The sequence below is a fragment of the Anabrus simplex genome, chromosome 3 (genome assembly GCF_040414725.1).
Source record: "Anabrus simplex isolate iqAnaSimp1 chromosome 3, ASM4041472v1, whole genome shotgun sequence".
NCBI classification, from domain to species: domain Eukaryota; kingdom Metazoa; phylum Arthropoda; class Insecta; order Orthoptera; family Tettigoniidae; genus Anabrus; species Anabrus simplex.
The window spans coordinates 195965504-195992420 of record NC_090267.1 but is presented as its reverse complement, the minus strand read 5'-3'; the positions used below and the strand labels follow the sequence as shown (position 1 = coordinate 195992420).

The window sequence follows — 26917 nt, the reverse complement described above, 5'->3', positions numbered from 1 at the left end:
AAAAGGCTATTCTAGTGGTGACGGTAGATTTAGTAGCACGTAAAAGAACTCCTGCAGGACTAAATTTCGGCACGAAAACCTTAAACGTACAGCCAATAACAGTAGTAGTAGTAGTAGTAGTAGTAGTAGTAGTAGTAGTAGTAGTAGTAGCTATTCTAGTGAGATTAAACTTGCAGGATTCTACTAACATAATAATGTTATTGTTATTGGATTTACGTCTCCTAACTACTTTTACGGTTTTCGAAAACGCCGAGGTGCCGGAATTTAGTCCCGCAGGTGTTCTTTAACGTGCCAGTAAAGCTACCGACACGGGGCTGACGTATTTGAGCACCTTCAAATACCACCGGACTGAGCCAGGATCGAACCTGCCAAGTTGGGGTCAGAAGGCCAGCGCCTCAACCGTCTGAGCCACTCAGCCCGGCTCTAGTAAGATATAGAAGATATTTTTAGATTCAGGGGATGTTGAGCATTTCACCCATCCAAGACTTTTGATAGAGTGGATCATGAGAGACTACCGACGAAAACGAGGCCTACTGAATTAGACAGAAAGTGATTGAATGTGTGGCTAAATTTATAGAAAGAAAGAGAATTAAAGTAGGTGAATATAGGCTATATGCATAATATTTTACGTAAGTTCCTGAAAAATATCCTATTTATATTACAGACTCAAGAAATCATGTCCACCAATTCGACAACGGAGCACATTCAGGAAGATGCGGTTCAGAATAAATCAGGTAGGTGAAAAGACAGGTAATATTAATCATCTGAGAAATTTCATGTTCCATTATACTTTATATTTATCCATCTTCATCATCATTATATTGTAATTTATTTAGGCCTCGCTAGGGTATGTTTCTTGCTACTTTATAACTTGACTGCGTAAGAATTATGTTCGTTTGCTTCACTTACTCATGAAACCAGTTACTTTCAGTAATAAAAGTCCACAGGTCGTGTTCGAGTAACCGAATAAAGGATAAATATCTCCACCGGGCGAGTTGGCTGTGCGGTTAGGGGGCGCGCGGCCGTGAGCTTGAATCCGGGAGATAGTGGGTTCAAATCCTACTGTCGGTAGCCCTGAAGATGGTTTCCGTGGTTTCCCATTTTCACACCAGGAAAATGCTGGGGCTGTACCTAAATTAAGGACACGGCCGCTTCCTTCCAACTCTTAGGCCTTTCCTATCCCATCGTCGCCATAAGACCTATCTGTGTCGGTGAGACGTAAAGCCACTAGCAATAAATAAATACATAAATAAATAAATAAATAAATGTCTTCACCTCTATATAGGTCAACTGTGCTGATTATCACGGAGGTAATAAGGCTAAGATAATTTTCTAAAAAATAAGTATAATTTGTCTTTATCATTTACTCAGTTCAATTATTTTACTAAACTCAGTGATAATAATACTATTTCATTAATTTGTTTTCTAATTTTTATTCGCATTAGAGTATTACTAACTAACAATCTTACGTAACAAAATTAATTAACAGCAGACATGTGTGATCATCCAAACTGAAAGAGCTATACCGGTAGTACGCTAAAACTGTCAATATTTATACCGTATTACAGCTTCGAGGCGCAGTGTTCTAGGTGATTTTAGACAAAATGGTAGCGTTACGAAAATATTGCAAAGTTTGGGCTGGGAAGACTTGGGAGAAAGAAGACGAGCTGCTCTACTACTATCTGTGTCTGACGAGAAGTCAGGTACGGCACTAGTAACAGATATTACACTCCGTCTTAACTATAAAAACGTTAGTCGTGACAGATAATGCAAGCTCCTGCATATTCCTTATTAACATGTTCATTATATAGTACTTACTTAGTATAGAAAATGTGTAACCAAAGCGCAATTACACTGGCACTTTGAAACTCCACGACATCACCTGAATTCGTAAGATTTACCGCTGACGGAACCGATGTTTATTGTCAGGCCTTGAGACTTCAGATATGCGCGTGCGCGGCAATAATGCTAATCCCTCGCACCTTTTACCCCGAATCCACGCGACTTCTCGTCAGACGACTACAGTAGTACAGTAGATGGTATGTCCTGAGCTGTCAGTGGAGAGACGGCGCGGATTCACAATAGTAGACGAATAAGTTTGAGTGGGTTTTTAAAAGTAGAGAAGTTCACAAATATCTTATTTTTCTTAATCTGTTTACCCTCCAGGGTCGGTTTCTCCCTCGGACTCAGCGAGGGATCCCACCTCTACCGCCTCAAGGGCATTGTCCTGGAGCTTCAGATTTTGGGGAGGGGAATACAACTGGGGAGAACGACCAGTACCTCGCCCAGGCGGCCTCACCTGCTATGCTGAACAGGGGCCTTGTGGAGGGATGGGGAGATTGGATTGGACAGGCAAGGAAGCGGCCGTGGCCTTAACTTAGGTACCATCCCGGCATTTGCCTTGAGGAGAAGTGGGAAACCATGGAAAACCACTTCCAGGGTGGCTAAGGTGGGAATCGAACCCATCTCTACTCAGTTGACCTCCCGAGGCTGAGTGGACCCCGTTCCAGCCCTCGTACCACTTTTCAAATTTCGTGGCAGAGCTGGGAATGGAACCCGGACCTCCGGGGGTGGCAGCTAATCACGCTAATCACTACACCACAGAGGCGGACGAAGATCACAATATACAGATTTTAATTTTAATGGTGTAAGGCAGGTCCGAAACTTCGCAGAGGTGTGCCTGAGCCGGAGTTTACGTACGATAGGCAGGCCAGTTCCTTTCCGCTCATCAATTCTCTTACCCCCCACCAACAGCGCGTGGCAACCCATCCAAATCTTGACCACGCCCAATGTTGCTTAACCTCGGAGATCTCACGGGATCCGGTGTTTTAACACGGCTACGACCGTTGGCAACATGAAGATAAAGCTGGAATTCAAGAGGACAAATTGGGGAAAATATTCGTTTTTAAGAAGGAGGGTTAGAGATTGGAATAATTTACCAAGGGAGATGTTCGATAAATTTTGAATTATTTGCAATTATTTAAGAAAATACTAGATAAACAACTAATAGGGAATCTGTTACCTGGGTAACTGCCCTAAATGCAGATTAATGGTGATTTATTTATTTATTTATTTATTTATTTATTTATTTATTTATTTATTTATTTATTCATTTATTTATTCTCACTCGGCTTTTCTAGAAATGAACTACAAAACGAATTATTAGCATGCTTTTTGGTATGTGTCAGAGTAAGTTAAAGGACACTGCCTAATAGGAAGTTGATTGAGTTCATTATCGTCTGTACTTCGTAATTACCTTTTCTGCGAGCATTGCACACCACGACCACGTGCATTCTCAATTGTCGCAAAGAAATTCCTTTCCGAGATCGCTCAGTGTGTTTTATACTGGGAGATGCTCCTCTTAGCGTCACATAACGTCACAGGTACGTATTTAAATATATTCAGATCACTGCTGCTTAGCTTAGCTGGCTTTATCTAAGTCAGATCCACTATCTTTTAAAATAGCTCGAATTCTGCACATGTCATCCCTCATTTGCACTCAGTACCTTATTGAGTTTGTTCTTCATCGTAACTTTTACTTGCTTGTTATACTTTGGATGCCATGTCCTTTGCCATCCCAAAACTCTCACATAACTCTAAACCAACAGTTTCTAGACGAGTTATTATTTTCGACAGATCCCTATACTTTGAAGTAATATATGCTAATTTTCCCGACAAATCATTGGAAAACAGTTCCTGTACAGCTTTTAATGGCGATGATTCATTAGTCAAAAACAGAAACAATTTTGCGAAATATTTCGCACTGGCTGAGGAGGAAGGGGAAGCGAAGGCGCATGATCTTTGAATTTGCCACCATTGATGGAGCGTTTACGAAAAATGTTTTAACGTTTGATATTAGCCGGTCAACATCAGGGAAATTCTGCTATATTTCCTCAGCAACCTTGTCAAATCCGTGAGCAAGACACGTTGAATTGATCATTTTTAGGTAGAGTAACTTAAATCCCCTTGCTTCTTTTTCCACGTATGGTGCTGCATCGGTTACTAACAAGAAGATTCATTCTCGGCTAACTTCACCATCCCACAAAAGCTTCATGTCATTGTCAAAAAGTATTACATTTGTGGAGTTGTTTGAAGCATCAAGAACCTCTGAAAGAAGTAAAAATACATCGCCCGGACGATCCACAAGGAGCACGCCAATTACGACATTCCCACTGACATCCGCAGTCTCAGTAGAAAAGGATCTTTATAAGGTATCACCTAATCAACATCACGTAACATTGTACACAAAATCTCATCCTATCTCATAAGAAGCAGTACCAGTTTCGGTTTCTGTGTGACCATCTTCAGCTTCTTCTTCTTCTTCTTCTTCTTCTTATTATTATTATTATTATTTAAGTCAATTCACACATGTAGCTGAAGATTGTCACACAGTGACCGAAACTGGTGCTACTTCTTAGTAGATGGGATAAGATTGTGTGTACCGTGTTATGTAGTGTTGAATAGGTGGATTCATAATAAAAGTCCTTTTCTGCTGAAATTGGGGAATAAACACGGATCATGAAAATTATAAAGTATGATCCGAAGTCTCATCAACTGACTTTTCAAAGTGCATGTTTGAGGGATAAATAACGTTTCCACAATGTTCCCTCGTCCGGGATTGACTGCGTTATGTACGCAGTTAAGAATATGCGAAAGTGCTTTTTGTTCACTTTATTAGGTGAAATATTGGCAAATGACAATATTTCGCACAGATGTCTTGAGAATTCGGAAACTTTGATTGAGAAAATATCGCTGTATCAAACAAAAGAACCAGCCTACACTGTTCAGAAGACTTACGATTCACGCAGCTTTTATGCTTAGTCGTAGCGCAGTGAAAAAATGAAAATCCACACCCTGTTTTCCAGTCATTCGATCGGGTCAGGGATGGAATGAATGAAGCCCTATCTAGCAGCGAGGATAGGAAGTGTGCCGGCTGTCGAAGCCTGTCGCACTCCTGTGGGGCAGTGTTTACTGAATGACAGATGAAATGAAATGATATTGGAGAGTGCTTCTGGAATGGAATATGACAGGAAAAACCGGTGTAGCCGAAGAAAAACCTGTTCCGCCTCCACATTGTCCAGCACAAATCCCACATGGAGTGACCCAGCGGTGAGAGGCCAGCGCGCGGCCAGCGCGCTGCCACCTGAGCCACGGAAGCTGCCATAGCGCAGTGGTATTGCATATTAAATCGCTTTACTGCCACTATCGTAACTTCATAAAACAAAATATTTCGTCCAGTACAGAAGATCTCTTCGCCGAACTCTTTCACATAATTTCTTAATGTTACACGTTCACTGCACTTCACTTTAGGTATGATAGGTTTCACTGCAGCACTACAAGTGTGACCAATCTGTTGAAATTTATTGGTGGTAAAGAGGGGAAATGGGCTGTAACTAGGCGAAAGATACATACAATTTCCTTGTTGACTAATATCTTGAGCTAACTACATCTACTGGAATGACATCATACCCAGTGAAATGAAATGGCGTATGGCTTTTAGTGCCGGGAGTGTCCGAGGACATGTTCGGCTCGCCAGGTGCAGGTCTTTTGATTTGACGCCCGTAGGATTAAATGATGATGAGGACGACACATACACCCAGCTCCCATGCCAGAGAAATTAACCAATGATGGTTAAAATTCCCGACCCTGCCGGGAATCGAACCCGCGACCTCTGTGACTAAAGGCCAGCACGCTAACCACTTATCCATAGAGCCGGACATCATACCCAGTGAGACGTCCGTACAGCAGCTCGTTCTCGGAAACAGGTCTTCTAACCTTGCTACCTGTCTTTTCCACCAAAAGAAAGAATGTATATAACATATATATATAGGCTACTACAGTATTTGGAAATCCTGTGTTTGGGACTTGACGCAGATAAAATGTACCTTCTTAAAGAAGACGTCTCCATTTGAGCAAAAAAGCTAAAAATATAACCAAATTACCTTATGTCACAAAAAACATGACCAAAACAATAAAAATGGCCAAAATATTTTTCTATATGCGACATAAAATTGCTTTCAACGGGGTCTGGGACCTGTCATTCACCTTTTATTTTTCAGATTTCGGGTCAAATGTTCTCAGGAAAGAAACGTGATTTTTCTTAACATCAAAACCTAAAATTGTGAAGTTTTTCACTTCTTGTCTGCACAGAAACTGGCTCCTCATTAAGTAGAACATATTTTAAGTTTATTATTATTATTATTATTATTATTATTATTATTATTATTAAACACTATTATTAAAATAAACTACGCAGATTGAATCACATTGCAATGAACGTGTCTTACATTTGACTGCTACTAAATATTGTTTTCATTCCTCCCCTGAAGGGGGAGGCGGGCCTCCCAGACGTCTCTCAGGCCAGGAGATTTGTATCGGGGAAGGAGATGTGCGGTGAATGTGAGGGGTTGACGGCCGTGGCCTATACTAGGAACTCTCCCGGCATTCGCCTTAGTGCAGGAGAATGGAAAACCATTCTCAGGACAGCCGACGGTTGGGACCAGCCCCTCTCCGTCTCCCGAATACAGAGGCGTAGAGCCACGACAGAGCCGCGACCACCCCTCCTCTGCTCGGTTGGTCGGTCAGAGTGCAGAGCCGTCGGACCTGCCGAAGCCCACTCTGCAACCGCTGATAAATCGTCTTTAAAGTGTGTGGTATCACGTGTCGTAAGCTGACATAGTGAGTATGTAAGGTCAACGGCAAGGTTTCTGTACATATATCACTCGTGTTTAGGTTCACGAACAGTCCCGCATTTAAGGTATTTCTCCCGCAATTGTTTCGTTTTCTATCTCAACTAATTTTCGTGTTATTGTCATCGGTAAGAATTTTCACAGTACGTAACTGTCCTGCCATCGAGCTTCAACTAAACATAGCGTAACCATTGCCAACAGTATGATCTTTGAAAGTGCAATAAAGACGGTTATAGCATCTTTGGTGAAGCATTCCGGATGTAACTTCCGACTTCCGAGTTTCCGTTAGTCCGTGGCATAGACGTGCTTTATTAACTGGTGTTTTTATTTTAGGTTTTTGTGATTTTTGAAGTGGTTTCGGTATCGGATAGTCATGACTGTGCTCCTACTTCCTCACGAAAAAGAAAGCCCTCTTTCAAAACTGAGAAGGGAAAAATAAACGCATATGTGCATATAATGTAAACTGGGAAAGCAACATGCCATACTTACCTACTGATCGAAGTAATGTCCACAAGACGGTTTGTAAACATTGCAAGAAGACGTTCAGTATATCCCATCTCATCGACGAAGTGTCTTCAACCCACAGACTGGAAAATAAATTATACATGATAAATGAGTGATTTTTTTTTTAATTCCGCCTCTGTGGTTAGTGTGATTAGCTGCCACCCCCGGAGGCCCGGGCTCGATTTCCGGTTCTGCCACGAATTTTGAAAAGTGGTACGAGGGCTGCAACGGGGTCCTCTCAGCCTCGGGAGGTCAACTGAGTAGATGTGGGTTCGATTCCCACCTCAGCCATCCTGGAAGTTGTTTTCCGAGTTTTCCCACTTCTCCTCCAGGCAAATGCCGGGATGGTACCTAACTTAAGGCCACGGCCGCTTCCTTCCCTCTTCCTTGTCTATTCCTTCCAATCTTCCTATCCCCCACCAAGACCCCTGTTCAGCATAGCAAATGAGGCCGCCTAGGCGAGGTACTGGTCATTCTCCCCAGTGGTATCCCCCAACCCAATGTCTCACGCTCCAGGACACTGCCCTTGAGGCGGTAGAGGGGGAGTCCCTCGCTGAGTCCGAGGGATAAACCGACCCTGGAGGGTAAGCCGATTAAGGAAGAAAGAACTTATAAAGAATGTTAATACTTCAGTAAGAGTACTCTTGGTCAATAAGAGAGGGAAACTGGCAACACAGTGCTTTTGAAAATGTTAAAAGTTTACTGCTAAAAATGAGGCTGTCCCCCAATATTATGCGATCCCATCGCCCATTTTTGACTGTTTTTTCCCGTATTCCTTCCTTCAACAGTTGATCACCCTACTCATTGTTGTCATGGGTAAAAGAGGCAATTCATCGAAGTTACGATTTTGAGTTATTATTGTCTTACCAGCCAAGGGTAGCACATTTCTGAAGCAGTACAATTTGTAAACTGTTCGCGTGCTGCTGTGGAGAAAGTATGTCGTGAGTGAATAAATGGCACCACTGAGAAAAATATTAATCTAGTCGAATATAACCAACATGAAATTAAAATTAACTGAAATATCCAAAATTTTGGTACCAAATTTCACCAGAATGGATCCATCGAATTTTGATAGAGTAAGATCATTTTCTCTCGAAGGGTGTGTATATAAAGCTGCGTATTTGTGTACCTGCTACAGGCCTTACCTAATCATCTGAAAAATTTAAAGAGGTAGGAACTGCACCTAGGTTCACCAACAACTTCTCCACTGGTTCTAAAATTACTAACTATATTCTCATTTTTATCAGTGCATGAACAGTTCATTACACACGAATATACAATGCACACTCAAAACACCAACAACTGCTGGAAGACTCCCCATGTACATCGATTAATCTTTAGAACAAAAGCAGTGTGGAACGACAGCGATGACTGCAGTACGATTTGTAGTGAGCCCGATGACCAATAATTACAATGCATTTATATTGCCTTTCGCTGTTCTTCTGTATCGGCACAAACTGCCAACTCTCACCATCGACATATGTTATAACACTTTGATGCTTTACCTCGTTAAACACTGGCTCTAACACGTATAGTTAGAGTCACTTGCTCAAAGACACGCCGTTGATCTTCTCCACCATTTACATCGCTACTTAAACTATCTATTTTACTAGACAATTCACCATTAACGGAAATTAATTCACTGTTAATACTACATATTTCACTTCTTTAAAAACTCAATTCATTATTCAACTCTTACTTCGATTATCGACATTACTGTAGAATTTCCTTGTCTGATTAGTGATTTTACTAGACATTTCAGCCTTCAACTCTTTACTCTAATTGATAAGCAACTAAGTGGAAGCCCCTCCTTGATATATGTTTCCATATATATTTAAAAGTATTGCTAAAAATGGAGCTGTCCCCTAAAATTATGGTAACCCCCACCCATTTTTGACTGTTTTTTTCCCTTAGAACAAAAACTTGCTGAATCTGCGTTGAGGTACAAGATTCTCCATGAGAATCTCTATGAATCGGTGCCAAGTGATCATGGTTACTACGTTCTAGCCATTTCGCTACTCTCATTTAAATTACATAACCTCGATGCGGTGTAATTCTTTTGACCTTTCTTATCCTCATTGATGTGCAAAACCTTTAACAACCTCTATATTTCTTAATTTGATCATATGCGATTCGCTAGAACATCTCTTCATACTCCAAAATGCATATCACGTACATATAAAACACTTCACTGATATAATTTTTAAAATTCCGTCCACATCTGACAAGTGTACCTACGCTTATAAGCCTAACGGATGTACCAATCATTCAGTCGTACATTGAGAAGACCTGTTGAAACTGGCTCTGCAGTATTCGAATGATGCCTACTATCCTGACAGTGTACAGAACAGCCTATAACAAGCAGAAATGTGTCATTCCCTGCTTAAGAATGATGTCCTATTGCCACGTACAGATGCACGTATCCTAGTCAATCGCGAAAGGGTGGAAGTAGTTAATGGATAAAGAAAGAGGTGGGAGCAATCATTCTATTTGAAATATAGAAATATATTTATTTAAAGTTAATTACAAGTAGGACCAGAGGTCCCTTTGGCTGTAACTAACTGCCACTTTAACATAAATGTATCACCTAACATACAAAATCTGATAAAAGAATACATAAAAAGCGTAAGATACCTTTTCCTACTGAGGATATAAGAATAAGATTAAAAACTAAACATCTAGGAGGTTACAATAATACTTTTAACATTTCATAAACATACACTATACTAACAAGGAACAGAAGACGAAAGAGAAACCTAAGAATTTTAAAGCCGAGGATGAATTGAGAGTAAAACTGAGCATCTAATATGTATCTAGGGGATTATGATATCGTACTATTTAATTAATTTGGTGAAAATTCATTTACATGGCTTAATAAGTGGAAAGGTAGCGGTATTTAAGAGATTTTTTCTGAGTTCCAACACTACTTTGCTGAATTTCATATAGTTTAAGATCGTTGTATAATTGAGAGGCAGTGACAATGAACGACTTCTTGCACTTTACCGTACGATGCTGTGGAACCTGAAGGGTGTTAGCTGTAAACCTATTGTCCCGGTCGTGCACTTGACTCATCTGAACAAAGGACTTGGTCAAATATGAGGGAGCATTAGATTTTAAAATTCTCAGAACTAAACAAGCAGCTGAGTATGATCGTCTATCCCTGAGTTTCAACCACTCTGTGGCTTTGTAGTAAGATGTTACGTGACAGTCTTTACGAATATTGAAGACGAATCGAACACAGGCATTCTGAATACGTTGGAGTTTGCTATTATATTTCTCAGAGATATCGCTGTAAATTACAGCGCCGTAATCTAAAATAGGAAATACCATAGTTTGGATCAACATCTTTCTCACCGAGAAAGGAAGGTACGGCAAGTTTCGTCGAAACTGCTGCAATATGCCAGACACTTTCTTGACCAAGTGCTTGGCATGAAAGGTCCAGGACAGAGTGTTATCCATTAGAATACCTAAATTCTTAACACATTCCTGATACTTGACTACAGAACCGTTTACAATTACTGGAGGAATGTCCCTGTTGAAAAGATTTGATAAGTTTCTTCGATATCCTAGAAAAATAGCTAAAGTTTTGTTTTCATTTAATAGTAAATTATGACTTAGTGTATATTGATGTAGTCTTTCTATATCTAGATTTATTTTACTAATACTTTCGACAACACGATTCACAGGAAAATGGTAATAGATCTGTAAATCATCGGCATACATATGATGTCTCGTGTGGCATAAAACTCCAGGCATAAAACCAAGGAACTCATGATATTGAACGATGATTCATGTCTGAAGTCTTGCAAGGAGGTCTGACATGAGTGAGGATTTTTGGGATGACGGAAGGCTCTGAAGTGTGAGGAAGTCTCCCATATAGAGAGCTCATTTGGTTCCCTTACTGTACCTCAGGACTTTTAATAATAATAATAATAATAATAATAATAATAATAATAATAATAATAATAATAATAATAATAATAATAATAATAATAATAATAATAATATAATAATAATATAATATAATAATAATTATAATAATAATAATAATAATATAATATAATAATAATTATAATTATAATAATAATAATAATTATAATAATAATAATAATAATTATTATTATTATTAATAATATTATTATTATTATTATTATTATTATTATTATTATTATTATTATTACTGCTTCATAAGTGTTCGGTACACTCATTGTAGTTACATCTACTTCATGATTGGGTGTATGAATGCGGTTAGAAATTCATCAATTACCCTTTATCCCCTTGACGACCAACACAGAAAAACATGTCAACTGAAGCTTCGTTGAAATACTTCTTTATGCAAGCACTTGTCTCAGCTATGGGCCTATTACTTTTCTCTATTATCCTCATATTTACATTTTCAAGCAACCCTTTGGCGTTACAGATTCTAGAATAATTAAACCCCTAATCTGTTCAGCGTTGTTACTATAAATAACAATTATTATTATTATTATTATTATTATTATTATTATTATTATTATTATTATTATTATTATTAATGATTAATATTTGTATTTTCTAGTTGAACCGAGCCAAGGTTACTTCAAAACGAAGATCGTGTGGTTTAATCTGCTCGGCTTCCTGGCCATGCATCTCATTGGCTCCATCGGTGGACTCTACTGCCTGTTTCATATGAAAGTTCTCACGTTTTTCTGGAGTAAGTACCAACATATTCATGATAATAATGAGTAAATAATGTTGTCGGTGTAATACCATTAATAATTGACATGCTGGTTTTTGGGGTAAGTGGCATGCAAGTCGAGTTAATTCTAGAAAACCTTGATATTTCAATTCCCTAAACGAAACCACGATATCATTTTTTAGAGTCGTTTAGGATCTTTGGGATCTGGCTCCTTGGCTGAATGCTCAGTGTAGTGGCCCTCAATTTAGAGGGCCTTGGATTCGATTCTTGGCCGGGTATGGATTTTAGCCTTGTTTAATTAATTCCCCAAGCTCAGTGGCTGAGTGTGACTTTCATAATAAACAGCTTCATTACACGCAATATATCACACTAGAAACCACCGAGCAAGTAGCTGTCAGCTCACATTCAGGATATAGTGGGTTCGAGCCCCACTGCCGACAGCCCTGAAGAGATTTCCGTGGTTTTCCATTTTCACGCCAGGAAAATGTTGGGGATGTACCTTAATTAAGGCCACGAACGTTTATTTTCAATTCTTATCCCCTAGTTGCCGTAAGTCTTACTTCCACCACAAAACCACCACAAAAACCCGCTGTAATGAATACCTCCTTCTACAATAGGTTGGTAGGTTGGCGTAGGGGAGAACATACAGCCGTAAAACTAATTCACAATAGTTTTGAGTCCAGATAATTGGAAAAAAAGGCTACGAAAGAAAGAAAGAAAGAAAGAAAGAAAGAAAGAAAGAAAGTAAGGTAAGTCGGTTAAGGGCCATTTCGTGCCACTTTTATTATATGTACTTAGAAGCTTTTCTTGCTGCCTAAAATTGCTGCACCTGGCGAGTTGACCGTGCGGTTAGGGGCGTGCAGCTGTGAGCTTGCATCCGGGAGATAGTGGGTTTGAATCCCACTGTCGGCAGCCCTGAATATGGTTTTCCGTGGTTTCTCATTTTCACACCAGGCAAATGCTGGAGAAGACCCATCTGTGTCGGTGCGACGTAAAGCAAATAGCAAAAGGAAAAGAGTAGAAAAAATGTTGCATTCGTTCTCTGGTAGCTTATTTTCTCTGCTTTGTCCAACCACTGTTCTTTTTTGTTCTTCGTGGAAGTCCTTACACTTTTTATACTCATTATATATTTGATTTGATTTGAAATGTATTCATGACATAGCCCGGTCCTCTTGAGGTCCGTCATGACTACCTTTACGGAACTTTCGGCCTATTGCGTAATATTCTCTTAAATGTCTTGCTAATTGTTTTTCGTCCATTCTGAACCGATGTTTATTTCGTTTACTTATTGTCTCCTTCAGTTGTTCGTTTTACCAGCATAGGTTTCCTTTTCCTTGTATGCTGTCCATTTATAATCTTCGGGGCCATTATTTTACAAAGGATCTTCCCCTCTAACTTCCATTCTTCCCTTAGTCCAGCCTTTGGTTAGTTTGCTCCGTTTCACACACGATCTTCTTCTTCTTTTTCTTCTATTACTACTACTATCACCGATTTCCCCACACTTGTGGGGTTGCTGGTGCGAACTGTGTCGCATATATGGATTTGGCCTCGTTTTGCGGACAGATGCCAACCAAATGTGAAGGGACGTAATCACTTTTGCGTATTTATAAAGTAGCTGCTAGTGTAGTGTGTTGGCTGAATATGAAGAGGAAAGTTTTGGGACAAACACGAACTCCCAGTCCCCGAACCAGAATAATTAATCAAACGTGATTAAAATTCCCGACCCTGCCGGGAATAGAACCCCGGATCCTCTGAACTGAAGGCCTCAACGCTGACCGTTCATCCAGAGAGTCGGATATTTCACACGTAGTATATTCGAAATTTTAGGACGTCCAAGATTTCAGACACAGCTGTGAGCTTGCATCCGGGAGATAGTGGATTCGAAGCCCACTGTCGGCAGCTCTGAAGATGTTTTTTTGTGGTTTCCCATTTTCACACCAGACAAATGCTGGGGCTGTACCGTAATTAAGGCCACGGCAGCTTCCTTCCCACTCCTAGGCTTTCCTATCCCATCGTCGCCAAAAGACCTAGGCTATCTGTGTCGGCGCGACGTTAAGCAAATTGCAGGGAGAAAAACAGTATTTTAGACAGTGAAAACATACGTCATACATTAACACATATTCATTATTACATTTTTATGCTATTTTTTTTACATTGCACCAACACAGACAGGTTTTATAGCGACAATGGAATGGGGCTAGAAATGGCAAGGAAGTGACCATGACCTAAATTAAGGTACAGCCCCATCATTTGTCAGGTGTGAGTATAGGAAAACACGGAAAACCATTTAGAGGGCAACTCAGATCTTCGTTATTGATTATTCTGCCTTTCAGAGTTAAATCTGCAAGCCTCTTGTGAATTAATTATTTGCAACTAGCTCTGTGGCTAGCACAGAAGTCCATATCTTCCCCACATTTCCCAGTCACCTGCATTCTTCAGTACTATTTCCAACTCTCTCATTGAAATCGCACATTAGCACCATTTTTTTTCACACCTGTTACCATTAAATAAAAAACGGAGTCCGATTATCGTCACCTTGGTCTCCCCTTCTTCTTCTTCTTCTTCTTCTTCTTCTTCTTCTTCTTCTTGTCTTTATATAGATGACCTAGTCCATTTTTCTCTTAGGTAACTTATTCCATTCTCCTCCGTTACCTCTTGAAATTACCACCGAAGCCAGTTTATAGTCTAAGTACAGGTCCACCCATCAAGTTTATTCGCTACAGCCTTTCATCTCCTCATTTCTGGAACCCTTTCAGTGTGTTCTTATCCATTCTCGCTTTCATATGTCAAAAGGTAAAATAATTGAACTATCTTTCATTTAGTTTTTATTTGCTAGAATATCTGGAAGGAAGGTAACGGTATCTTTGAACATGCAGAAAACAAACACATGTCTCTTCACACTGAGCCTTGAGACGTCATGATCTACAGACTCGCGTGTGAACTCTGTCTAATTATGTTAGTTATCCTGTTGTCTGCTTAGTATGCACGTTTTATTAGCTGAGCTGCAGCTAGGGTTTGAGTGTCCGTAGACGATTTGTTTGAATTTGCTTGTCATCGCACCGACACAGATAGATCTTACGGCGACGATGGGATAGGAAAGGCCTAGGAGTGGGAAGGAAGCGACCGTGGCCTCATTTAAGGCACAGTCCCAGCATTTTCCTTGTGTAACAACTGAAAACCACGGAAAGCCATCTTCAGGGCTGCCAACAGTGGGGTTCGAATGCAAGCCGATAGCTACGTGGCCCACACCGTGCATCTACTTGCTCAGTGAGTCCATAGACCGTATGCTAGGTTTTATCCCTGCACTCACCAGCTGAAGAAGGCGAATAATTGTGATTTCTGATATAATTACATACGATTATCGGTATTATTTATTTATTTATTTATTTATTTATTTATTTATTTATTTATTTATTTATTAGTATTAAGTACGAGATATAATTTCCATTTATTTTAGGAAGACCTCCTGTATTTACAGGCTGCCGCTAAGAACAAGGTAAAACATATCAATTTTCTGTACATTAAAGACAATTAAAGACAATTCAAAATTAGCTGTAGAGGTGGTGTCTCAGGATCTTGATGGAGCCTCGGAGGACGAGGGTCGCGATTTATTTTTTTCAACAATATGCTAACAATACGGATTTACAATTTTAATTTACAAGAAATTTGCGAATATTTCCTTGCACATTGTTGTGTCCACATTGGCAGTCACACTGGCCTGGATTTGTCTTGGTAGCGATTTCTCAGGTCCTTGATAGCGTTCTTGAGGGAACTCTATACCATTCTCACAGATTGTTTTGTAAAAGAGATCATGTTTACTGCCAATTCTACCATTTTTCCGATGTGCTTAATCGGTTTACATTAGGCGAAACAGCGGGATCACTAAAGCAACGCCAACTCACTGGCATGCTCTTGGAACGACTCTCAATCTACTGCAGAAACGCAATGTGAATGTTTGAAAACCAAATCCGGAGTAGACGTGAGAGACTGTATTGCCGTATTACTGCTCTTCTCCTTCCGGTGCATGTTTTTACTAACTGAGTTGTTCACTTTTGTTCCAGCTTTTCTACTGGTCTTTTTGGGTGGTATAGGCATCACCGTCGGAGCACATCGGCTCTTCACACATCGTTCATACAAGGCAGTCTGGGGATTCAGGCTCTTCCTCATCATCTTGCAGACACTTGCAGGCCAGGTAAGGTAAATTTAATTAACATTTAAACAATTTAACACAATACTCTAAATGAAAATGACCGAACTACGACGTCTGTCGTGTTCTGGGAGAAGAGGAGTGAATAACGAATTGAAACAAGTAAATAAATGAATGATGTATTTTTCTTAGTGTAAACTACAATAATCACGGAGCAATGGCATGCCTGATGATCATTTCCATTACTAATTCATACTTACTCCAATGATTGCCTGTAGATGACATAAATAATTTGTACCTTTCACTATTTCCTCAAAACGTATGTGTTCTGTTATTTTCATTTTTCTCATTCTTCCCCGGTAACTCGTAGCGTACGGGTTTAATTTCAGACATCTTACGCCGAGACATTGAATCCCCAGTGATTCTTGAAGTACAGTACGAGTTTCGTGTCAGGTATTAAAAGGGGTTAAAGGTCAGGTTGTGAGTTTCACAAATAGGAAAAGTCCTCTCAGTTTTAATACTGCGTTGATGGGGTGAAATTTCCCTTTGGGGATCATTGTAAGTACCTAGGTTTCAATATAAAAAAAGACCTTCATTGGGGTAATCACATAAATATGATTGTTACTAAAGGGTACAGATCTCTGCACATGGTTATGAGGGTATTTAGGGGTTGTAGTAAGGATGTAAAGGAGAGGGCATATAAGTCTCTGGCAAGACCCCAACTAGAGTATGGTTCCAGTGTATGGGACCCTCACCAGGATTACTTGATTCAAGAATTGCAAAAATCCAAGGAAGAAAGGTCGATTTGTTCTGGGTGATGTCCGACAAATGAGTAGCGTTACAAAAATGTTGCAAAGTTTGAGCTGGGAAGACTTGGGAGAAAGGAGACGAGTTGCTCGATTAAGTGGTACGTTCCGAGCTGTCAGTGGAGAGAAGGCGTGGGAGGACATCAGTAGACGAATACGTTTGAGTGGTATCTTTAAAAATATGAAAGATCACAATATGAAGATAAAGTTGGAATTCAGGAGGACATAATGGGGAAATATTCGTTTATAGGAAGGGAAGTTAGGGATTGGAATAACTTACCAAGGAAAATGTTCAATAATTTTCCAATTTATTTGCGATCATTTAAGAAAAGGCTAGTAAAACAACAGATAAGGAATCTGCCACCTGGGCGACTGCCCTAATGCAGATCAGTAGTGATTGAAGATTGAACTCACTGCAAGTGCAAGATTTGTAAAGCTGCTAATTTCGTCATCTGAATTTAAGTTGTCTTATGCTGAATATAATTCATCAGGTTTAATAAATTTGTCCAGATCATGAAGTTCTGAGAGTGTGTCATCCTTTATTAGTCTTACACATAGTTCCTCATTCGAACTAACTCTTTCAAAGCCTACAGTAATTCAGCTACCACCCTCGTAGTCTAAATCCAGTTAATTGCATACTACCGGGCGAGTTGGCCGTGCGCGTAGAGGCGCGTGGCTGTGAGCTTTCATCTGGGAGATAGTAGGTTCGAATCCCACTATCGGCAGCCCTGAAGATGGTTTTCCGTGGTTTCCCATTTTCACACCAGGCAAATGCTGGGGCTGTACCTTAATTAAGGCCACGGCCGCTTCCTTCCAACTCCTAGGCCTTTCCTATCCCATCGTCGCCATAAGACCTATCTGTGTCGGTGCGACGTAAAGCCCCTAGCAAAAAAAAAAATTGCATACTTTCGTAGTCGCCACGGTAACAATGGGTAATCTGACGAGTACCAAATAAGGTGTCCCTAGTTTAAATACAGTCCGCCCCAGAGGTTTAATATAAGATAACAAGAAAGAGTGTCTATTGGAAATGCTAAGAACATTAACGGCCAGATAGTCCTAAAACATATGCAAAAATTATAGGTCTATTGTTGAAAGATCGCTCAGGTGTGGTATGTGAGGTGGTAAAGGTATACTTTAATCCCTATGAGAAAGTCATGACATCTGAAAGCGATACATTATCACTTATGGACAAGACCACATTTCTTAGATTCACCGAGGCTACCTACAGTATATTAGATCGACTTTTTTAAGCGAAGATTTGTGGGCATTGAATGAAACACTTGGCTAAGGACAGTTCCTCCACTTCCCCATAGTCTTTCATGGAATTCCTTTGTTCTGTTGGTCAGATTCATTCAGGAAAGAATGTACATTTTTCATTAGCTTTTCTGTGCTTCCTTGTACAGGTTACTCAGTATTCTTGTTGTATCATCATCAGAAGTACATTGAAAACTGAGGTTATCCATTCTGATTTTCACTTCTTAGTGCAGGGAAAATTAGAGAGAGAGAAAAATGTCAGGTCTTACACAGGTGCATAGCCAAGAAATCATGACTTACCATACCTCTCAATATTATCCCATAAATTACTCTATGCCATTTGAGAGTTTATTTGGTAAAGAAATTAGGCGTCAGAATAGTCCTTGGTATATTTTATGCAAACGTATAATAAACCTTTGGGGAAAATATATGCTAATACGCCTTTTCAGAGACGATTGGCATTTCTGTGGCAGCTGGGTGGTAGAACTTTGATATTCGAGCAGCCTTTTGGCTAAGGACTCATCATACTGGTACTCACAACATAAATAATAACATGAGTGACATTTTCAGCCTATTCACCACAAAGACTGGTGTAGAAAGAATGATGTAACTGCCATCGTTATACCTCTGCTACTTTCGTATTGCCAAGGACATGAGTCAGACTGATAGAGGTTGTTCAAAGTAGCACGCTATTAAGATTTTACAGTGACAATAACGCTGGAAGAAGCAGTTCTTTAAACGGAGGAAATGTCCCCATACACATAGCGCTACCAATTCAACCTCTGAACTCCAACCTAACTGCATGCATAAGGCTTTAGATAATGCACCTCAAACACTATAACTCACCTGATATGGATATAGGGTTAGAAAGAGTACAGACTGTAAATTGTGATTACAGAATTTCATTTTAACACTATAGCCTCCGGAGTGGTCAAAATGACCAAAATCTATTTTGAATGCAATTTTTTGTAGGATATTGTCCTGAAATGAATTTTCTCGAATAGTGGTCAGGATCATCCGTAATAAATATAATTCATTTTGCATCATTTGATAGGGCGTTACTAACGGGTATACCTACAATCGTTGGAGAGGTCATTTTTACTGCTGTATTAATGATCATACAACTTGTGACAATAAAGTTCGGTGAATAGTCCTGTACTATCAACATAGATGAAAAAAAATGCACGACAGTCACCTTACTGTCCTTCGAAATAGTCCCTTCCCATAACCATGCACTGCTGAGTTTGGCAATACATGTCCTGAAACTTTGCAGGAAGGCTTCCTTTGGGATGGTGTTCAGAAACCTCGTCACGTTTCGTTGGATGTCAGGAATATCGTCAAATCTCTTTCCTTTCAAAGCGATTTTGAGTCGTGGGAATAGTAAGAAGTATGGAGGATTGCGGATAACGCCATTCTATGCTTTGCCGTTTCATTTCAGTGTCGTACCTGTCCAGGTTTCATCCTCAGTGACCATACAGTTCAAGAAATTTGGTGTCGTATCCTCCGTTTCGACAAAGTCCTGTGAAGCCTATAAATGTGCGTGATTCTGATCATCAGTTAAGTAATGTGGCACAAGACGAGAACTCGTTTTCCTCTTCCCTAACTTCTGGGTAACGATTTGTCGCATGATTCACGGTTAATCTGCAGTTCATCAGCTATCATGCGCACAGTTAATCGCCGGTCGTTCGTGATTAATGTCCTCACCTTCTCAATGTTATCGTCACTGACGGCGGTCGCCTGTCTTCCGCTACGGGGGTTGTCAGAAACACTTCCCCAGCCTCCTCGAAAATGGGCGAACCACTCGTACACACACTTCAAGGACAGTGCTTGATCTTCATAAACACGTACCAGCATCACATGCGTTTCTTTCGGTGTCATGCCAAGCTTAAAACAAAACTGTACATTGATATTTTGGTCGTTCATGTTCCTGATCGCAGTTCAGAACCAACGCACTAAACACACTGTGTCAAACCGGTCTTACACGGCACACACACGAAGCTCAACGGAACAAGGTTGGGAGCAGGTGGCCAAAACCGGTTGCCAAGCAGGTGCAGCGTTGTGTGTCGCCAATGTTGCCGGATCGACCGTTCTGACTTCATTCACTGAACTTTATTGTCACAGGCAGTAATGAAATGTATTATAATATATGTCTGCGTAGCTCTTGGGAGATGTAATAATCTGTTCATTATTATCAAGTTATGGTAATATTCAAAACCACAACAATGGAATTCGGATATATTAAAAACTGTAGGGAATTGTTTTCCCTGCGTCTTTGGTAGTATTATCATTCGTCAGCTACTGTAGTCATAGAACAAAAACAATATCTAGTGGACCACCGTCTCTCACTGACGAAGAGTTATTTAGTCTATTTTGTGACATTCCAGAAGATAGTCCGACTCGTTAGCTGAATGGTCAGCTTACTGGCCTTCGGTTCAGAGGGTCCCGCGTTCGATTCCCGACCGGGTAGGGGATTTTAACTTCATTGGTTAATTCCAATGACTCGGGGGCTGGGTGTTTGTGCTGTCCCCAACAGCCCTGCAACTCACACACCACACATAACACTACCCTCCACCGCAATAACACGCAGTTACCTACACATGGCAGATGCCGCCCATACTCATCGGAGGGTCTGCCTTACAAGGGCTGCACTCGGCTAGAAATAGCCAGAAGATATGCCTGCTGTAGAGTGTGGTCCAGATATAAAGGACGTAAGAGGAGAAGCTACAGACAAAAAAACTGCCAACCAAGTAATCACTCGGAAAGCAATTAGGGTCAGATCACGCTTAAAACCGCATTATTCAGGCTGAGGGTAAGTTGATATTATTACTATTATCACAACTAGAGGACGCGTTCTTCTCCGCAACATTCGTTATAAGTAGGTCAGATAACTTGCCTTGATACGCCTGTCGTAGGCATATTGTTTTGCCTGCCCTTCTCAATGGTTGTATGAACATTTGATAATAAGCGCGTTATGGTATGCCGCCGTTCGTAGTCAGAATTCATCCATTCTGACGCCACCATGCCGTCTGTTTGGTAAAAGTCTATCCATCTATTCGCTTTTTTATCTTGCAGTTCTTGATGTAAAGCTTGTTATTGTGCCGTAGAATGGTTGTCTTGTGAGATCATAGGTTCGTCTCGAAGGAGCATTTTTTGCCAGGCAGAGAACTTTTTAAAGATATATGACTTTCATTCTTTCTCATGCAGCGAGATTATACTTCGATAGGTGTTCCCAGATAATACCTAAGGCGTATGTCATGATGGTGTCCGTTTATACGTCGACTTCTTTCTCTGAGCAGCATCTAAGTTATTAGGAATGCTCTGCCATCTGTTGAATATATTTGGAAGCTGGGAAAGGTTAGAGAATCAAAGAGTATCTAGCGGGGAATAGTGTTCTTCCGTGATCAGAAGAAGTTTATACTCTCTGGCTTGACAGATACTGTAGTCATAAAAAGTGGCTGCATGCAATAACATCACTGAGGATGAAAATCAGTTGGGGTCGTACCAGAGACTTACATGCCCTCTCCTTTACATCCTTACTACAGCCCCTATATACTCTCATAGCCATGTGCAGAGATCTGTACCCTTTATTTACAATCGTATTTATGTGATTACCCGAACGAAGATCTTTCCCTACATTAACACCTATGTATTTACAATGATCCCCAAAAGGAACTTTCACCCCATCAACGCAATAATTAAAACTGAGAGGACTTTTCCTATTTGTGAAACTCACAACCTGACTTTTATCCCCGTTTATCATCATACCATTGCCTACTGTCCATCTCACAACATTTTCGAGGTCATTTTGCAGTTATTCACAATATTGTAACTTATTTATTACTCTGTACAGAATAACATCATCTGCAAATGGCCTTATCTCTGATTCCCCTTCTTTACTCATATCATTGATATACGGTATATAAGAAAACATAAAGGACCAATAATACTTCCTTGAGGAATTCCCCTCTTAATTTTTACAGGGACAGATAAAGCTCCGCCTACTCTAATTCTCTAAGTTCTATTTTCTAGAAACGTAGCCACCTATTCATTCACTCTGTTGTCAAGTCCAACTGCACTTATTTTTGTCAGTAGTCTCCCATGATCTACCCTATCAGATGCCGTAGATAGGTAAATCGCAATACAGTCCAATTGACCTCCTGAAACCAGGATGTCTGCTATATCTTGCGGGAATCCTACAAGTTGAGCATAAGTGGAATAACCTTTCCTAAACCCAAACTCCATTCTATCAAGCCAGTTCTTAATTTCGCAAATATGTCTAATATAATCAGAAGGAATGCTTTCCCAAAGCTGACATACAATGCATGTCAAACTTACTGGCCTGTAATTTTTCAGCTTCATGTCCATCACCCTTTCCTTTGTACACACCATTTGGTATAGCTCCTTCATGCGAACAACAATCAAATAATTACTTCAGTTATGGTACTATATCCCACCCATTGTCTTTAGTATATCCCCCAAAACCTTATCAATTCCAACTGCTTTACTAGTATTCAACGTTCGTATCTTACTGTAAATGGCATTGTTGTCATAGGTAAATTTTAATACTTATTTAGTATTAGGCCTAGCCACCTCCTCTATCTGGAGATTATCCTTGTAACCAACAATCTTTACATACTGCTGACTGAATACTTCTGCCTTTTGAAGATCCTCGCATACACACTCCCCTTGTCCATTAATGATTCCCGGAATATCCTTCTTGCAACCTGTTTCTGCCTTGAAATACCTATACGTACTCTTCCATTTTTCACTAAAATTTGTATGACAGCCAATTATGCTTGCCATCATGATATCCTTAGCTGACTTCTTTGCTAGATTCTATTTCCTAGTAAGTTCCTTCAATTTCTGCTTAATTCCACAGCCATGTCTAACTCTATTTCTTTCCAACCTGCACCTTCTTCTTAGTCTCTTTACTTCTCTGTTATAGTATAGTGGAGGTTTAACATTCCTTACCACATTTAAAGGTACAAACCTTTTTTCACATTCCTCGACAATTGCTTTAAACCCATCCCAGAGCCTGTTTACATTTTTATTTACCGTTTTCCATTGATCACAGTTACTTTTTTTAAACTCCCTCATGCCTGTTTTATCAGCCATATGGTACTGCCTAATAGTCCTAATTTTAATATCTTCATTTCTTTCACATTTATTTTTAACTACCACAAAATCAGCTTCGTGATCAATAATACCATATATTACTTCGGATTCTCTATAGAGCTCATCTGGTTTTCCCAGCACCACATCCAGAATATTCTTTCCTCTAGTTGGTTCCATCACTTTCTGAATCAGATGTCCTTCCCATACTAACTTATTTTCCATTTGTTTGTCATGCTTCCTGTCATTCCCATTACCTTCCCAATTGACATTTGGTAAATTGAGATCACCCGCTACAATCACGTGCCTTTCCTAATCGTTTCCCACATAGCTGATTATCTTATGAAATAATTCTGAATCAGCGTCTACGCTACCCTTTTCCGGTCTGTACACTCCAAAGTCATCAAGTTGCCTATTATCATTAGAGATGAGCCTTATACCTAGAAATTCATGTTTGTCATATTTAAATTTTCGAAATGAATACTCCCCCTCCTACCATTCTCATCCTACCTCTACGATACACACTCCAGTTCTGTGAGAACATTTCTGCATCCATTATATCATTTCTCAGCCATGATTCAACTCCTATTACAATATCTGATAAGTGTACTTCTATTAAATTACTTAATTCTATTCCTTTCTTTGCAATACTTCTACAGTACAGCTCTAACATTTTTATGCCATCCCTACTTAATTTCCAGTTCCCTGTTCCCTTATCACCGCTCCATAGGCCACCCCGTTTCCCTGAATGTACTTCCCCATACCCCTTGTAAACAAATTTCCTAACTTATATGTACCACTGCGGTTTAAGTGAAGGCCATCTGAGCGCAGATCCCTATCTCCTGCCCACCCATTACGATATAGAAATATCACTTCCAGTTTCCCACATACCCACTCCATAGTCTCATTTAAGTCCCCAATCACCCTCCAGTCAGTATCCCTCGTACACAGTATTCCACTGATAACAATCTCCGCTACCTTAAATTTCACCCGTGCTGCATTTACCAGGTCCCATATATCCCGAACTATGTTGGTACTTATACCTGCTTCCCATATTTTGTTGGTACCAATGTGAAACGGGCCGATGACCTACATGTTAGGCCCCTTTAAACAACAAGCATCATCATCACAAGCTCAACGTGAAACACTACAACCTCCTCCTTTCCCTCCACACTCCCTATCTTTCCTCCCTGCTGCAGAAGCTACTTCCTCCTCACTTTCCTCCCTCCCATGATCCCGTTCCACCTATCTTTACCTACCTTCTGTTCTACATTTCCCTTTTCTACCTTTCCCTTTTCTCCTACTTCCACACTTCTAAGCAACAATTCACTGCTCCTCATTTTCCCTCTGTTGTTGTACCTTCAGTGACTCATACCGATTTCTCACAGACACCTGTCCTGAATTCTGGTCATGAATAGAGCCCTTGGCCTGCAATCTCCTCCCCGTTAAAGCATTAGAGCACTTGTCTTCTATATTTCCCCCTTTCCTTCCCATCCCTCTTTTACACCTACTGTGTCCTGTACATTGTTTGAGGGAGGCCTGCTTTCGTTCCTGTCCTCTGAGAGAATCCTAATTATCTCCCTCAAACTCTCCAACTCCGCCCTCATACTCCTTAATGCCTGGCCACACCCACAGTTCCTACACTTGCACTCCTTAGCCATTCTTTACTGAATAATGAAAAGGAAAGGAAAAATAAGATAACTTGTTCTGTGCAAAATAAAAATGAAAGGAAAGAAATATTGTCTAGGATAGTTCATAAAGATCACACGACAATAAGGTAAGTAATATAGGCTACTACTACACTACAATACTACTTAGTTGTAGGATTTTTTCCTAAAACACCCTGACAGGACGAAAATTGCTGTTAATTACTGGAAACGGAGAATCATACACGAGAATTACACAATTCTAAACTACAATTAAGTCTACCCTAATTACTACAACAGAATTCTAGTAAGAGTGTTACTACAGTCACACAGACACTATACTACAGAAATGTTTCACAGTAATAGAATAAACACAACCGGGCGAGTTGGCCGTGCGCGTAGAGGCGCGCGGCTGTGAGCTTGCATCCGGGAGATAGTAGGTTCGAATCCCACTATCGGCAGCCCTGAAGATGGTTTTCCGTGGTTTCCCATTTTCACACCAGGCAAATACTGTGGCTGTACCTTAATTAAGGCCACGGCCTCTTCCTTCCAACTCCTAGGCCTTTCCTATCCCATCGTCGCCATAAGACCTATCTGTGTCGGTGCGACGTAAAGCCCGTAGAAAAAAAAAGAATAAACACACTATTTTCTAATAAGATACACTACAATGCCGGTAATTTTAAACTACGTTCAGACTACGTTCAGATACTACAATACACTACAATAATTTTTAAACTACGTTCAGACGTATCCTAAACACAATAGGTTCTTACTAAGCACTGAACTTAGTTGGATGAATTTAGAGACCTATCAATGTCTTATGATTCCCCGACAGGTAATTCCGGAGAGAAAGAAAACAAAAATTAAGTAAATCGGTGCAGTAGAACGGACGGATGGATTTTCCAAAGCTGTTTTAGTAAACTCTTTTAATACACTAGTTTCCAAAAGTTAAGCATAAGTTACGAGTAAGCAGGGCAACAGGAAATAGACCGTAAATCACACGACGTATGCACCTACCAACCTTACGTGTTTGCTCTGTATAGGAACGGAGTGTTCCCTGCTTTGACTAGCGGCGTAACCGAAAGGTAAACACAGCCAGTGCCTGCGCCCCATATTCCCTCTGTCGTGTTTGCCCTGTTATAGTGCGCGGAGTGTAGCTTCGTGGTGAACGCGACAACATAATAGCACAACGACGCCATTTGGACCCCGTTTTGCAGGATAGAATACTCGGCCACCTGGAAGCAGCCCAGGCACACACCGAAGTCGCTGTTTCCTTAAATATGCCTCAAAGTGTCATTTCAAGACTTCGGAGACTATTTGGGACACATAAAATGTTAGTCGTAGGCCAGTACCAGGTCTACCAAGGGTAACCACCCGACAGCAGGACCGATATCTGGCCTTAACCGCCCGACGAAATCGAAGTGCACCTGCAAGACAATTGTCGGTGGAGCTTGCAGCCGTCTCAGGGATTCACGTTTCCCGGCAAACTGTGTACTGGAGGCTCAGAACAGCAGGGCTGTTTGCCCGACGTCCAGCGGTGCGCGTCCCGTTCACTCCATCACAGAGACGGGCCCGTTTACTGTGGAGCCGTCAACATCGAAACTGGACCAAGAATGAGTGGAGGCATGTGCTCTTCACACATGAATCCCGCTTCAATTTGCAGAACGGTTCCCATCGCACATTAATCTGGAGAGAACCGGGTAGCGGATACAACCACAGGAACATCATGGAGCAGGACCAGTATGGTGGTGGTGGCGTCATGGTGTGAGACGGCATCATGTTGAATGGCCGTACGGACCTGCACATCTTCATGGGTGGTCCCAGGAACACTGTTAACGGTCGGAGATGCATGGATGAGGTACTGATACCACATGGTCGACTCTTCAGAGGTGCGGTTGGTCTAGACCTCCTCTTAATGAACGATAATGCCCGACCGCACTGCGCTGCTCTGGTGGATGAATTTCTGGCTGGGGAAGACATTCATCGCATGGACTGGCCAGCGAGGTCTGCGAATCTGAATCCTATAGAACGCCTGGGATGCATTAGGGAGGCGAATTGCATACCGTCAGCCTCCACTAAGG

The 26917-nt window shown here is 40.6% G+C and overlaps 1 protein-coding gene across 1 annotated transcript in view; it reads left to right on the top strand.

The window, feature by feature from the left end:
• Positions 1-676: 676 nt before the first annotated feature.
• Positions 677-26917, top strand: part of LOC136866732 (acyl-CoA Delta12-desaturase-like) — a 43701-nt gene continuing 17460 nt past the window's right edge. Inside the window, exons 1-3 of the mRNA XM_067143841.2 lie at positions 677-734; positions 11752-11886; positions 15933-16063. Of these exons, the coding sequence (XP_066999942.2) occupies positions 677-734; positions 11752-11886; positions 15933-16063 (324 nt within the window). The remainder of the gene's footprint in view (positions 735-11751; positions 11887-15932; positions 16064-26917) is intronic.